Raw genomic sequence first — 15,182 nt, 5'->3', positions numbered from 1 at the left:
GCCCTCACTCCCAGAAAGACCCCCTTTTTTGGGGAACCCATGGAAATTATTCATGTTGTCTGAGTGAGAATATGCTCAGTCCATGAAATGCCTTGAGGACCTTTCACATAAATTGGCCACTTCTAGATTTAAATAAGAGGTTGAATAGATTTAAGGGAGTTTTGTGAATAGTCACATTGGTTGCAAAACGCAGTACTTTTGACATGGAGTGGGACTTTTATCAGAGAGAGAAGCTAAAGAAGTCACTATGTGCTTTGAATGAGGTTTTGAGTCATTGTAGACACTGCCTGAGGTCAGGCCCCAAAGTATTTTCACTGCCAGAGGGACAGAGCAAGATCACCTGTCTCAAGAAAAAGGAGTCTGCAGGGCCTAATTATTTGATTCTCTTAGAAGGCTATATCATTTACGTCTTCTGGTAGCTTTGACCTATAATTATCACCTTCTTTGTTATGGTCCTTAAGGAGTCCAACTGCTGGGGCCATCCTAATGGCAGTGATTTGACCTGTGCTGAGTATTTGTTTACATTCCTGAAGTGAAAAGCACCTTCTCCCCACCCTGTGACCCAGGCGACGGTGACTGATAGAGGGATCCCACTTTGCACTGTTTCTCTGAGCTTAGGTGATGAGCAGTTGTGAGCATGCTTCTAGCCCCACTTTAGAAACAACCTCTTATTTCAAAAACAGTAAAACCATAAAAATCTTCTGAAGACATCTCTAAGTGACACCACTTGTAGAGCGATGAAAACAAAGTCGGTGACTTTTTACTTAGAAGATAGCGATGTTTCTGTTTGCTGCTAATAGCATTATTTTTCTTCATATCAAGATAAAATAAAAGATCTGAAAATGTATGTATATATATGGATTATTTTTTGCATAAAGAGTTGAAAATTCGAGTCAGTCGTACACACATATACACCCACAAACACACAAACCCACAATATCCCTTCAGGAAAAAGTCACTCTGAGAAAAGTTTTTCATGAGAAATGTAAATTAAACAAAAGTGGATTCCCAAGCTTTTTTTAGGCTTGCAAGTGCTCATTTACATGAACGCCTTCACCCCTGTGATATTGCCAAATATGCCAATAACAAGTGAAACCTATCTCAGATATTATTCCTAAACATTTTTGTAAACCTGAGGGGGAGGGGAGTTTAAAATCTGTATCTTTATTTTAAGAATTTTAATTGCTGGAAATGTTTAGCTATCAAATGGAAAGCACCAATACAATATAATTACATTTTTAATCAATGAATTTTGATCATGATAAGGTTTCTTGTGCTATTTATTATGATGTTCTCTGGTTCTGAACTGGTTAGTTTGTTTCTTCATCGGTGTGTGTTTTCTGTTCTCAGAGAGTTGTCAGTCTTTCTGAGTAGCTTAAAAAAGAATGCTTTGCAAGGTACATAATCACGGGATTTAATCCCAACACTGATTTTTCAACCAAAATATACTTTCGACCATTGTCTTTTGGCGCAGACCCCTAATGCCTGAGGAATGCAGAGCCCCGGTACAGACCGCACAGATGTTGACTTCAGAATGCTCCCGGCTCTGTCGCAATGGCTACTGTACCCCCACGGGCACGTGCTGCTGCACCCCAGGATGGGAAGGGGACTTCTGCAGAATTGGTTAGTATGTCTGTTGTGCCCAGAAAAGACTGGGCATGGGACAGTCCTTAGGAACTCAAGAACTTACCATCAGCTCTTTCTGCTAGAATTATCTACTCTTCAGAATTTAGCCACTTATAATATGAATGCTCAGTTTGTTTCTGAACTTGCAAATGAAATCTTTCCCATTCTCTTTATGTAAACAATTCACTTACGTAAGTTAATCATAAATGTAAAAAGACTTTAAAATAATTGAGTCCTTTCAAATGGTGAAAAATGAAAACGGCACAACTAGCTCATCTGTACAAGCTCTCAGTCCTAGGTTTGAGATTTCACACCAGCCAATGACCTAGTGTTTGCAAAGCCCCTCTCCAAGTGCCAGCATTTTCCAGACACCCCATAAATGCCCTCCCTAACTTTACTGCTTGCCTTCTTGCTACAGTGCACTAAAACCAGGGTTTTTCAGTGGGTGTTACTAAATAAAAAGGGGAAAATGCAATTATCTAGAGGCACATTATGAGATTTTTTAATTCTTTTTGCCATTCCCTTGTGAACCGTCAACTAGGTAAGCAGCTGCTCAGAGACAGCAGAAGAGATTTATTCCACAGTTACTCTATCCTTTAACCAGGGGTTTCCTCAATTACATGTGATGATGTTTAAATTCTACTTGGTGTGAAGCAAATTAGATAAATTCAGATACCCAGAGTCTAAGATGTATGTATTGAAAATCCATTTCAGAAATTTTTTTTCTTTTCATGTTATCTATGTGAGATGATGGATGTTAGCTAAATCTGTTGCGGGAATCACTTTGCAATATAGGTAACCCAGCACCTGAAACTTATACAGTGATATATGCCACTTATTTCTCAGTAAAAGTGGAAGAGATTTACATAAGAATAAATGCATTTTTAATGCATTGTCAGCAACCAGCATATACCTATTACTTATTACTTACAAATATTTCAAATATTAAAGTATCTCTTGCCAATGAGAATTTGTCAAACTAATATTTAATATTATATTTTATGTATAAATGTTATCTTTTCTGTATTTTAAACATAAGTTTGTTTCAAAAATTCTAACCATAACTTGTCTATATTTTGCCTAACAAAAGGTAGGCCACATTTAAAGTCACATACACAGTGTACATTTTACGTTTAATTTGATTCAGCACTAATAACACTACATGATTGATTAATACTATGGTTATATATCTAAGAGAGAGTTATAATTAAAAGTCTACAAAAATTAGGTAATTACATTAATTAAAATAGACGCTTACATTTTATTTACCCATTCTGTCTTTTTTCCTTGGTTGACCAAAAAATAATAATAATAATAAGGATCAGTGTTCAAATGCACAGATATTCTAATTCTTGATAATGTATCTTCATTCTGCCCCCTTTAATGCCTGATAATGCTTATTCTCTCTGCTTCTTTTATATAGTGTCCATTTTGTTTCATGCGTTACTTTGCATTTTGCCTAACCTCTTAAGTCATCTCAAGTTATCAGATAATAAATATTTTTTGAATGCCTGCTAGCAATAGTATGTTTAAACTGAGGGTAAACAAATTTATTTTGAATATAGGCAGCATTATACATACCATTATAAATAATAATAATAGATGATGTAAATGAAAATTGACATTCTTTGAGGTTACATGAAGTTTTATTTCAGTAATCTTTCTACTAATCAGTTAAAATAGTTTGAATATGTAAGATCAGAACCATTTTATAAAAGTAATCTATTCATGATCTTTTTGACCCAAGCAAGAACTTTATTCATATACTAACATAGTTCATCAACCACAAATTTAAAAAAGAAAATTATCTAACTATTCTCTTGTTTTTTCTTTTCCATTTGTCAACCACAGACCCCTGGGTTTTGATTAATGCATTTGAAAAGGTTGAAATAACCTTGTCCCTTGAAAGTATGAAGACGCGTGTTCAAGGAATTTGTTTCTGTCCACAGTGGCTGCACAGCCCTCATTTATCCCATCAGTAAAAGACAACTTCTAAAACCCATTTTATCTCTATATCTCATTTTAGCAGTAAATCTTTACATTTCCCACCTATATGGTTGTGGTAAAAATCCTTTTATGAAGAGATTCTGTGTGGAGAGTCACCCTGAAAAGGATTGACCGACTGCACTGCCCCAGAAGGGGCTACAAAGTGTCATCAGAGAGGAAGCAATGCTGTGCACCACCTGGGAGCTAAGGGAAGGAGGAGTCCAAGGGAGCTTTTCCATCTCACCCAGACTAAGAACTAGCCGTTCCTGTATATTTCGCTGGAGATGCTGAAGCCGCTGGGTCTCCCTCTCAGCCCAGGCCCTTCCACATTAAGATCCTACCCTGGAGACACGGGAACATAGAATTATTTGAAAGGCCATCTGTTGGAAATGCCCTTACGGAGTAGAGATATTTGAAGGAACGGAAATCCTCATTTTAAATAGAGTCAGTTCTGCAAGGGATTGAAATGGTTTCCCATGATCTCTGCTTCCCTAGAAATGCCTCCCTTTTTCTATTGAGTTCTAGCTCCCACATAACTGTGGGTCTGGAAACCTTTATTCATTCTTGTTCTTTATTATCTTTTGGATCATTGTTGGACTGGCTACCTCCTTCTTTCCCTCCCTTCCCTTACTCATCAAATATTTGTTGGCCTCATTGCTCGGTGCTGTTTCTGACATGCAGAATGAGAGTGTGATTTTATTGCCTTTTGTTTTCCTGCCAGCAAAATGTGACCCAGCATGTCGTCACGGAGGTGTCTGTGTTCGACCAAACAAGTGCCTCTGTAAAAAAGGATATCTTGGTCCTCAGTGTGAACAAGTGGACAGAAACATCCGCAGAGTGACCAGGGCAGGTATTCTTGATCAGATCATTGACATGACATCTTATTTGCTGGATCTAACAAGTTACATTGTATAGTTTCTGGGACTGTTTGAATATTCCTTTCCAATGGGCATTTATTTTTAATCCTGTCATTAAAAAGAAAGACTGTTATCCTGCTACACACTTCCTGTGATTTCATTTTCTTTTATTAATTTAAAAATAATTTCCAGAAATGTGCAGATCCTGTGTGTGTATGTTGGCACGTTTGTTCACATATGCACATACACACACACACTCAAAACCCCTGTACGTGTGGTTGCATAACAGATGGGTTTTAAATATATATTTCCTTGCGTGGAGTGATTTACACAGAAATTCCATTGTAAATTGATAACGGAATTTTTATGTCACCAGAAGAGATTATCTGACTTCCCAGGAATTTTCTGTCTGTAATAACTAAAGTCAACTTTAATGGAGTTTTGAAACATTACTGTGCAATCTGATGGATCTAATAAAAAAGGCAATATTTTTATATTAAAGGATTATAATGTGAGAGAATGTTTCAGAATTCCCTGATGAATTTCTAAATGGGCGACTTGATATAAAATTATAATTTTCAATTGTATCAATGTATCCAATTACAGAATGTTACCCACTTACCTTTTTATTGGCAGAGAAATCTGGTTACTCTAGTTTAATCTCAAGATTGTTTTCAAGTGTTTTATAATTAAATCATAACGGCATATTCTGCAATCAATCTTCCTAAAAGGTCTGCTTTTATTATATATTGTATCTAACAATAGGCACTGGGTTTGTGTTACCTATTTATATTTTTTATTTTATTTTTATAATATAGACATCACCTAGATGAAACACCTTTGCCCTGTCCTGTAAAATACTAAAGTTACATTTTTCACCAACTTAATTGGAAAGAAGGGGAGTGAGAAAGCAAACAGTCTTTAATGTGCTGTGGATCTAATCTAGCAATGTGCCCTTGTGCCAACATGTAATCATTAATGACAGATGAAAAAGCAAGAAAACAGCCAATCCTTATAAAATTCCAGTATTAAACATATGTAAAGTGCTTTTCACCATAGCAAGACTGTCAGAGTATATGTGATTAGAACGTTGCAGATTTCACACTGAACGAACCTCACTGGAGAAGAGCTCACTCATTTCTAACAAATCTGGGCGATGTAAGCTGTCACTTGTACACATTTTTAAAATCCTAATTCTTGCCAAATAGGAGTCTTAATGTATATGTTCCTTTTAAGAACTCAGTGAAAATCCTCCTTGGTTAATGTATGAATACATTTCTGTAAATGTTCTGTTCAGGTTTTTAAAGAAATGCCATGATCTAATTTAAAGCTGCAAAAAGACTGATAGACATTTTTCTTACTGGTTTTTGAGGCCGGCTCTCCACCTTGGACTGTAACAAAGTCATAAGGCCTCTTTGCACTACTGAGAAAACATCTATCGTGACATGCACACACCCGTTATTGGTTGCCCTTGTGTAAACATCTGTTCTTCCAGAATCTAAATTGTAGACAAGTATAGATTATGAGCACAGGCTGACTTTCCAAGCCTGTTCCTTACCTTTGGGAATATGAACCTCAATTAAAAAGAATAAAATCGCTTAACTAGTATTTCTCTATTGTTTTAAAGTGAGAGGTTTGCAATTAAAGCACAGTGAGCATTTACGTAGAAAGGTTGGTTAAGTACACTGCTCTTGTCTTCCATATATGATTGCTTAAGTTTCAAGTGACCTCATGCCAAATGGAAATGGGTTGAGAAATCTTGGTTCAGTGCTTAGTGAACAATAGCCTGCATTAAAAAGTGCATGCATAATTTTGCACAATTTAGATTCAATTGACAGTCTATTCAAAGAAGTCTCGGGATTAAATGAGCATGGAGACCAAATTGCCCTCTTACCCCAGAAAAGGGGTGGTCCCTTCCAGTCACACTAACACTTCATTGGCCCAAGAGTGTGACAAATCTTGCAATGAACCTGCAGTAGCCCGCATCTGGAGGTTAATAGCAGTCTTTTGTCTCCTTCGCTTTCTCTTCATAGCCCTTTTACTGAATTCCATCACAGAAAGTTTTACAATTAAAAAAAAAAATGTCCTGACAACCATTTTTGTAAATGGACCTTACCATCTAATCATCCCTTATTCAACGTGGGTGACATTAACAAAATGTGAACTTCTGGTGAGAAAGCCAGCTGTCTAAATCTGTCAAATTGTGCAGTTTTATTACACATTCTCCTGTTCATAGTTTCACTGAAAACAATAAGGATACTGCTATATATTCAGCAAAATCTGAAAATCCAGGGTTTCTTCTTACACACTTAATCTTTCCATCTCTTCCAAAACAATCTTTCCAAAAGAAAAGGTGTAATATTGCCATTAGTCCTCCTGTTTAAAGATATCTATATTAAATTGACCAGACCCAGACTTTTTACACAGTCCTTTCCCAAGTGAAAGAGTTTCAGATGTCTTAGAAAAACATATGTACCCCAGGTGTCACTGCCTTTTCTATTGTGAACCATTAGAAGAAAAGGCCAAACTCTTCTAAAAGAGAAGATAGCAAGATCCATGGATTTTAAACCCGAGCAAAGAAAGTCAAGTCGTTGGAGCCATTTCTTTTTGTCCTTGGGAGAGAAGTAAATAGCAGTGGCTAATTGATGGCGACGTATTTTAAACTCAGTGATCATTTCAAAAAAATCTTTGACCTTTTTTTTTTCCAATCAGATTTTTAAACTGTGACTGGAGAATTCTTTTTAATGATCCATGATAGGCAGGTAGGAATTGGTTAAAAGTATGAGCTAGGGAAAAGTTACTGTTTTATCATGTGAATGGCAGCATCTACTTGGTTCTGAAAGCACACAATCAGAATGGAGAAAATTATGTTCTTGGTATGAATGTAGATGTGTGAGATAAAAATAAAGAAATAGAAAAATTTATATTATTATCCCTTTGTCCATTCTGGAGCTTAAGCCCTGGGTGTCAATTTAATATGAAATGCTGTTATGGAAGTTATAAAGGGTTGGAAAAAAACTTTCTACCACGGCTTTTGCCAAACTCTTGTCCTGCTTAATAGAACCTTGTTTTCTGGACAGTTATTTAAGGCAATGAGAAGAAAACCGAACTGGCACATCATTAGGCTGAAAAGAAAGGAAGAGTTAAAAAAAAAAAAAAAAAAACAACTTCAATGATGATAAAAAGTTCCATCTATACCTTCTTGGAATTTTGTTTCAATATGGCTATTGTAAAATATATCTCTTATTCCAACACAAAGAATACATGGAAGTTTTCTCAGATTAGTGGACTATCTCCTAAACAAGGAGCAGAGAAACATACACATACAACAGAGACACACGACCTGAATAGAAAACCATTCTCTTTTTCATTTATATACTTCAGAGCAGGCACCTCTTGTCTATTGATTTCTTTGAAAATAACTACATGCCAGTGTATCAACAACTTTAATATGTTTCTTTTCGATATTATTTTTTTAAATCTCTGAATCATAAACTGTAAACAAGCCTACCAGGCATAAAATATGAGGTGAGCTGCTACATCCAGGGTCTTTCAAAGTACACATGAACTTAAACCTAATTATTAGTCTAACATTCTTAGCTTTGAAACAAAAAAGAGACACCAAGCCCGAATTTTTAAGAGGAAAAATAAGTATACCTTGGCAGGTGGAGTTGGCTGATGGATATATTAAAGTTTCTGAGTGTCTCTATAGAATGTTACCTATGGTATTTATCTCTACCCCCATCTCTGTCTCTATTTCTCTCTCTCTCCCCTCCCCCCCCATATATCCTTCTTCCTTGTTACCTCTTCCTGCTCTTCCATTTCTATCCGTTTTGACTAAACAGATATGTCCTCAATACACCCATAATGACAATGTCCTGGGGTAGATAGCTGTTGATTTTGCTCATTTTGATCTTTTCTTTGTTTTCCTGAAAAACACCATCTCCCAATGTCACATGTGCTCAGACTCTATCATGGAGAACATAGACAACTATGAATCTATCAAATCGACCTATTATAGTTGTCGAAATAAATAACTAAAAGGATAAATGACTACAAGCCTGGATGCTCCAGCTCGGCTTGTCTTCCATCAAAGATACAGGAAAACACAAAGAATATCCTGGTCAAGAGCTTGAGCTAATGGTAGTAAAAGTTAGCAGCTGTTTCCTAGTCAGGCATGACCATCTCTATGAAGTCTGTTTTGAAGATTATTCCAAATCTCTCCTTTCCCCACCTCTGGGATGAGACTTGATTTCTCTTCCAGAGAACTCAGATCAGAGTTCCATGCCCAGAAAATGTACATATATCTGTATCCCCGCTAGGAAGTGAGTGGGCTTATTACTGTGAATACTTTCAGAAAGGCCCTCTTCAGAGTATCCTATAAAAAATATATTTGCTATCTTATGTTCTTTCTCTTCACTGTAACTCAAGGTAGTCATACCTCCAATAATTAATGATGTCAAAGAAGGTGGACAATGAAGAATAGAAACATTTCAATATGAAAAATACTGAAACCATGACCGTAAAACCTGCCAAGCACTAATTGGAGCTAACTTCAACACTTCTTTCTCTTAAATATCTTTCTCTTAAATATCCTCTTAAATATCCTCTTAAATATCCTCTTAAATATCCTCTCCTAAGTTTTAAAATTGCTTTAAAATAACTATTCAGGACAGTGAGCTGCATTCAAGACAGCACAAGTGCCATCTTCTTGTCAATCATAGTGGTCACTTCCCTAGCTGCTATGAGAGATGTATTCATTTGTGAGATGAGCACTTTTCTTAAAATCTCCAATTAAATATGAACCCAAGAGATGCCCATCGTTTACCTTGCTTTCTTTTGTATAGGTCATATAAAAATGGATTGAAAGAATAAAGAATAAATAATGGATTCCTTGTATCCACATAAAGCCTTAGGCTTAAAACTTGTTACTGCCTTATTTTTTAGCCAGACTACACATTGACCTACCAAAAAACAAAAAGTATCAATTCAACGTGAATTCTAACCTATTAGAATTTGCTTATGTATATCACAGCCAGACATCTAGTTTCAGTAAGGATTTTTTTTTGTATATGTCAATTATATATTACCTAAAATCAAAATACATGTGTGTATATATATATATATATATGCAAATTAGCAAATGTTTGGTGAGTTATCTCAATTGACTGTAATACGTTAAGTTTAAAAAAGCACAATTTTTACCACATAGTATAGAAAGAACAGAACATTGACAGTGATGGAAAATTCATAATGGATGAATTTACAATAAGCTTTGTCTTCATAATTAGAAACTAATTCCGGTACGTTTCCCTTTGCACTAACAACTAGCCAATAGTTTCCATTCATATGCACAATGTGTGATCAGGTTTGGTGTAGTCTACGCCCAGAATGTATGTTGGACATTTCTTTACCTCATTCTTAAAATCGGAGACATGACTTTTCCTAGAATAAGTTACTATTTCATGTATAGTAAAACCTAATACTATTAATACATTCTATTCATAGTACTGTTATTGAGAGATTAAATTAACAGCCTTATGAGAAGTCAGGTACTCTCCATATCTCATAGCCACAGGACATTTTTGTACATGCATTTCACCAAGAATGACATAGTAACAAGATAAATGATACGAAGCTACTATGGAATTTGGGTGGCTTAATTCCCTAGGACGTGTTGAAGACTATTAATTTGAAAGAAACCCATTTAATTAAAATGAAATTATCAAATCATTATCATCAATAAGTATAAAGGAAATCTGAAAAAAAAACCACCCTGTGTCTCTCCTGGCTTTATCTTTATGATTAATTTTGTCCAGTTTTAAAGAATAGTTAACTTTATTATTCTTCTAACATGTTTTCATTCTTCTAGCTGTTCATTTTCCTTTAGGTTGTTGACAAGTAACAAATATTTGCTTGAATTTCCATTAGGAGGTGGAAAGCTGTGGGAACAAGTGGTAAAGGCAGGTATATGTTTGAGAGAGCAGATTAATATAGGTACTAGTTGGGATTTCCATAAATGTTCTTTAGAAGAGTAACAGGCAAAGCCATTGGCTCAGATAATCCCTCTAAATTTGACTTAATCTGATTTATTTAACCAAGTTATTAAAACATTCAGTTCTCTTTGATCAATCCTCTATTATTCAGCTACCTTTCCATTCATTAAGTCCACAAATATTTATTGAAGTGCCTAGCATGATTATGTGCTATAGAAAAGGCAAGGACATTTACAATGGGGGATTGTGAGCCCAGTGGGTATGATGAACATGTTTGAAGGAAAAGATAATAATCGATCACACCCAAACAGCCCCAATTCAACTCAACTTTAGAGTCCAGCAATAATAGTACAGATGGCGGAAAGTACATCTGTGTGTATCTATACGTGTGCACACATCCATGTATATATATTTATCTATCTGTACAAACACTACATATGTATACACACTATCTATGTAATATATAATATATGTATAATGCATATAAATTCTAACAAGTGTATTTGTGTTATCTTTAAAATAGAACGATTGTATCTTGAAGTGGTAAATGCAGAGAATTGGTTTTTATTGTTGATCTGTGGATTTAATGATTTTTAGGTGAAAAGGATGTTTAATTGTACAATTTCTTTTCTTAATTTAATATATTTATGTAAATGCATGCCTGAAATTTGGTTAGATTGGCTGTGTTTTGTGTCCTTTAACATGATCAAATGTATTAAACTTTATCTTATGACCTGATGTATATGTGCTATTCTAAAATTCTTTTTTATTTTAGTATTCAAAAGTTTTTCCTAAATATTTAGAATGATTATATAAACGCTTATTTTCAAATATTCTGTACCCAAACTACTTCCTTAAAATATGCTTGCTTTTTGTCACTTTTCATGTTCTAATTTTAACATTTTATTCCCCAAAATATATGCCAATGTTAAGGGTCAGTTTCATTGCATATATATATATGCATGGATATATACATATCCATATATATATATATATGATGGCCATAAGAGGTTATGTTGATTCAAATTTATTCTAATTTGTAAATAGTTTAAATCTGACCCCTTTAAGTCAGTAAGAATTAATAAAAGAGCAGCTGAGAGTACTGAGAGTCCAAATTGAAGGGAAGAAGTATGTAGAAGGGGAGAGACATGTGAAAAGGTGATTGCAGATAGCCCAAAGCTTGCCATTTTCCTTTCAGTTAACCCTATCAGGAGTATTTATATGTATGGTCAGATATGGTACTTTGAACATAAATTTTAAATCTGCCAATGCTCTTTAGAAGAGCAAAATGATTTTATCAGGGTCTCCTTTCTTCCTGAATAAATACATCTCTGACTCATTGAGAAGAAAAGCTGTTTCTCCATACGAGATCATTATTTCTAAGAGAATAAAAACTGTTATAAAGTGCTTATTCATAGCAGGGTCCCTGAGGTCCGATTAGTCTCTAACAGCTTTAAGTTAGGCAAAATCACCCCATGAAAGGCACCCTTTAGTTCATTCCACATTGCCAGGGGAGCACCAGAGTTCTCTCTTCCTCCAGCACTGCGCTTCTAGTCTCAGTCCCCACAGCTTAGCCCTTAATCACCCTGTGTTTCCTGCGCATGGCTGGTCTTCCAACCAGATCATAAATCTCCTGAGGGCATCTTCTACCTTTATCATTCCTAACAGAGCAGTTCCTGCATACTTGCCTTAAGGAAAATAATAATCATACATAGGGAACAGCCTAGAGATGCAGATGGTTTCTTGTTGCTAATCTCTCTGAGTTCCCTCACTCTCCCTTGACTGGCTTCTCAGCAGTGCCATCACCAGTGTAATCAGATCCCGGCATTCAATTCCCTTTGTAATGGTTTCTGTTTTCCTTTTTTAGAATGTGATACATGTCTTAATAAGAGTGTGTCAGACACAGATGAGAAGAGATAACATAGTGGAATTACAAAGGAGCACAATGAGATCTCCTGTAAGAGAACACATTCAGAATTCATTGCCTTGAATCCCAATGTAATCATGGGAAGATGAAGTCAAAGAGATCCTACCTGGAAACCTGATACAAACTCTTAAATTATTTAGGCAGCTACCAATGGAAAAGGCATTCCCACAATTATCATTAAGAATTTTTATACCTCACGGGGTGCCTGGATGGCTCAGTCAGTTAAGCATCCGACTCTTGATTTCAGCTCTGGTCATGATCTCACAGTTTGTGAGTTTGAGCCCCTCATTGGACTCTGTGCTGATGGATAGCTCTCTCTCTCTCTCTCTCTCAAAATAAATAAATAAACATTTAAGAAAAGAAGAATTTTCATACTTCACATATGTACTATTACAACTTTCAGCTCCTGGGGCGCCTGGGTGGCTCAGTCGGTTAAGCGTCCGACTTTGGCTCAGATCATGATATCACAGTTCGTGGTTCGAGCCCTGCGTCGGGCTCTGTGTTGACAGCCAGCTCAGGGCCTGGAGCCTGTTTCAGATTCTGTATCTCCCTCTCTCTCTGACCCTCCCCTGCTCACGCTGTCTCTCTCTCTCAGAAATAAATAAAAAACATTAAAAAATAAAACAAAACTATCAGCTCCTAAAATAAACAAACAAAACCTATCAGCTTCTAGTTTTGTCTAGGAGTCTGATAGCTAATTTAAGAGATAGTTTTATGAATTTGCTTCTTTACACTCACTTTTATATATATGTATCTTTTTAGACTAATGTACTATTTCCAAAGAAAATACAACTTAAAATAGCAGCTACACTTAGTATCTCAAAGAAAAAATACAGTTTTTCCTATTTGGAGTTCCAAAGAGGTCGCTCTGGAAATTAAATCCTACCATCATTCAAAGAAATGAGAAGATAAAAGGAAGAAAAACAACCTGGATGAACTCTTTCTTCTGCAAATCCGTAATTTGATTTATGTTTGATTTCTCTATGACATTTTCTATGATTAAAAGAACCAGAATTTAAAAAGAAAAGAGGGGGCAGGAAGACAGAGGGAGAAGCCTGGGTACCTCCTGACTATAAAACTCATTCTTCTTGGGAGTATGCCCACATCAGAAACTACTTGAGCTCACTCTTGTAACTTAATAAGATGTTGTCAGATCCTTTTGACATATTTATAGCCTTATAATTAAAACTACTTCATCCAAAATCCATGTGCTTCGTGTAAAGCAATTTATATTATCATTGACACTCTGTTCTATGATCTACAGCTACCAAAAGCCACGCATGCCAGGTAGATTGGCAGGAACCAGGACTAGGGCTGTGAGATAGGGATCCTGGCCTTGTATCTACACCTAATTAGCCAGGTGATATTGTGTAAGTCTCTGCACCAGGACTCAGTTTCTTTATGTAAGGCTCCTTCTAACTCTAACAAGTATTGCTATTAATATTACTAATCCCAGAATCCATGTGGATTACAGATCTGAAATTGGGAAATCTTAGGCAGAAGTAAGTTGACTACTACGTTTCTTTTCTAAGAAAAGAAGCTTTTACTCATTTTTCTCTAGTCTCCCAGCCTCCTACCTTCTGTGGTTCATTGTTGTTTTCTGCTCTTCCACCCTGGTGTGATTCATTTTTTAGTCCTTTCGTGTCTCACAGCTCTCACTCTAAATTTCTTTTTTTTTTAAATAAGTAAAATCGATTATTTTCTAAATATAATTTATTGTCAAATTGACTTCCATACAACGCCTAGTGCTCATCCCAACAAGTGCCCTCCTCAATATGCCCATCACCCACTTGCCCCTCTCCCCCACCCCCATCAACCCTCGGTTTGTTTTGAGTCTCTTATGGTTTGCCTTCCTCCCTCTCTACTTGTAACTTTTTCGCACTCTAAATTTCTACAACACCATCTAATCTGTGGTCATCATTTTCTTTGTGCTGAAGAAATACACTGTTAGAGAGAGACTACCACTCCCTCCAGGGTCCTTAATGTCTAATTTTGCAACTGTCAGAAACATTATTCTCTCTTCCATGTACCATGTTCTCAAAAAGACTGCTATGGGCACCCTACCTGACAGATAGATACCATATTCTGGGCAGACAAAAGGGCATAAATGCCTGGTAAACATCATCTAAAAGTGGACAATTCATGATACAGAAGTGTCAACCTTAAAAATAAAATAGCCAGTTCTTTAACCAGCAGAAATGAGTTTATTTGAAAATAGCAGAGGAATTGCAATTTGGAACATGCAAAATATGGTGAACCACAGCAAGTTCAAAGAACAAAAGAGACGGTCTTGCTTTTATAGGGGAAAGATGGAAGTAGGGATATTTTGAACAAAAATCTATTGAAGGAGAGCAAGAATTCAGGGTTGTGGTGGCTTCTCATTGGCTGAGTTGTTGCTAGGTAGGTTGTTCTGCTGGAGTAGGTAAAGTAGCTTCTTCCTGTGGGGGTGGGGGGGAAGGGGGGTTATGAAATAAGCTGTGATAAATGGTACATTTGTGAAAACCCTCTCTTCACTGCTTCCTCACCCCATTCAGGTTTTCTTCACATTTTCATATTTACCCCTTTGGATATAGATCTTTTCTGAAAACCATCAGTGCTCACATATCTGATTATTTATTTATTAAATGTTTTTGTCTGTCTATGAACTTGTTGCCAGGAAGGACCATTCCTGAGAGTCATGTCCCACATTCTGGGAGAGTAGGTGGTGTTGGAAACCATAGAAGCTGCATTTGAACAATGAAGGTAGAAGGAGGGGCTCTCAGGCATTTCCCATTCTCAAGTTCATATCTT

General features: G+C 36.2%; 1 protein-coding gene across 1 annotated transcript in view; it reads left to right on the top strand.

Annotated features, from left to right (window-relative positions):
- The window catches only part of LOC120226054 (hedgehog interacting protein), an 89,673-nt gene extending 83,596 nt beyond the window's left edge, over window positions 1-6,077 (top strand). Inside the window, exons 12-13 of the mRNA XM_039224248.1 lie at window positions 1,475-1,623; window positions 4,334-6,077. Of these exons, the coding sequence (XP_039080179.1) occupies window positions 1,475-1,623; window positions 4,334-4,527 (343 nt within the window). The 3' untranslated portion in view covers window positions 4,528-6,077. The remainder of the gene's footprint in view (window positions 1-1,474; window positions 1,624-4,333) is intronic.
- Window positions 6,078-15,182: the final 9,105 nt, after the last annotated feature.

Source organism: Hyaena hyaena, unplaced genomic scaffold (genome assembly GCF_003009895.1).
Source record: "Hyaena hyaena isolate Hyena2069 unplaced genomic scaffold, ASM300989v1 scaffold_1573, whole genome shotgun sequence".
Lineage (NCBI taxonomy): Eukaryota > Metazoa > Chordata > Mammalia > Carnivora > Hyaenidae > Hyaena > Hyaena hyaena.
Note: the sequence above shows the minus strand (reverse complement) of the source record. Positions and strands in the feature narration are given on the sequence as shown.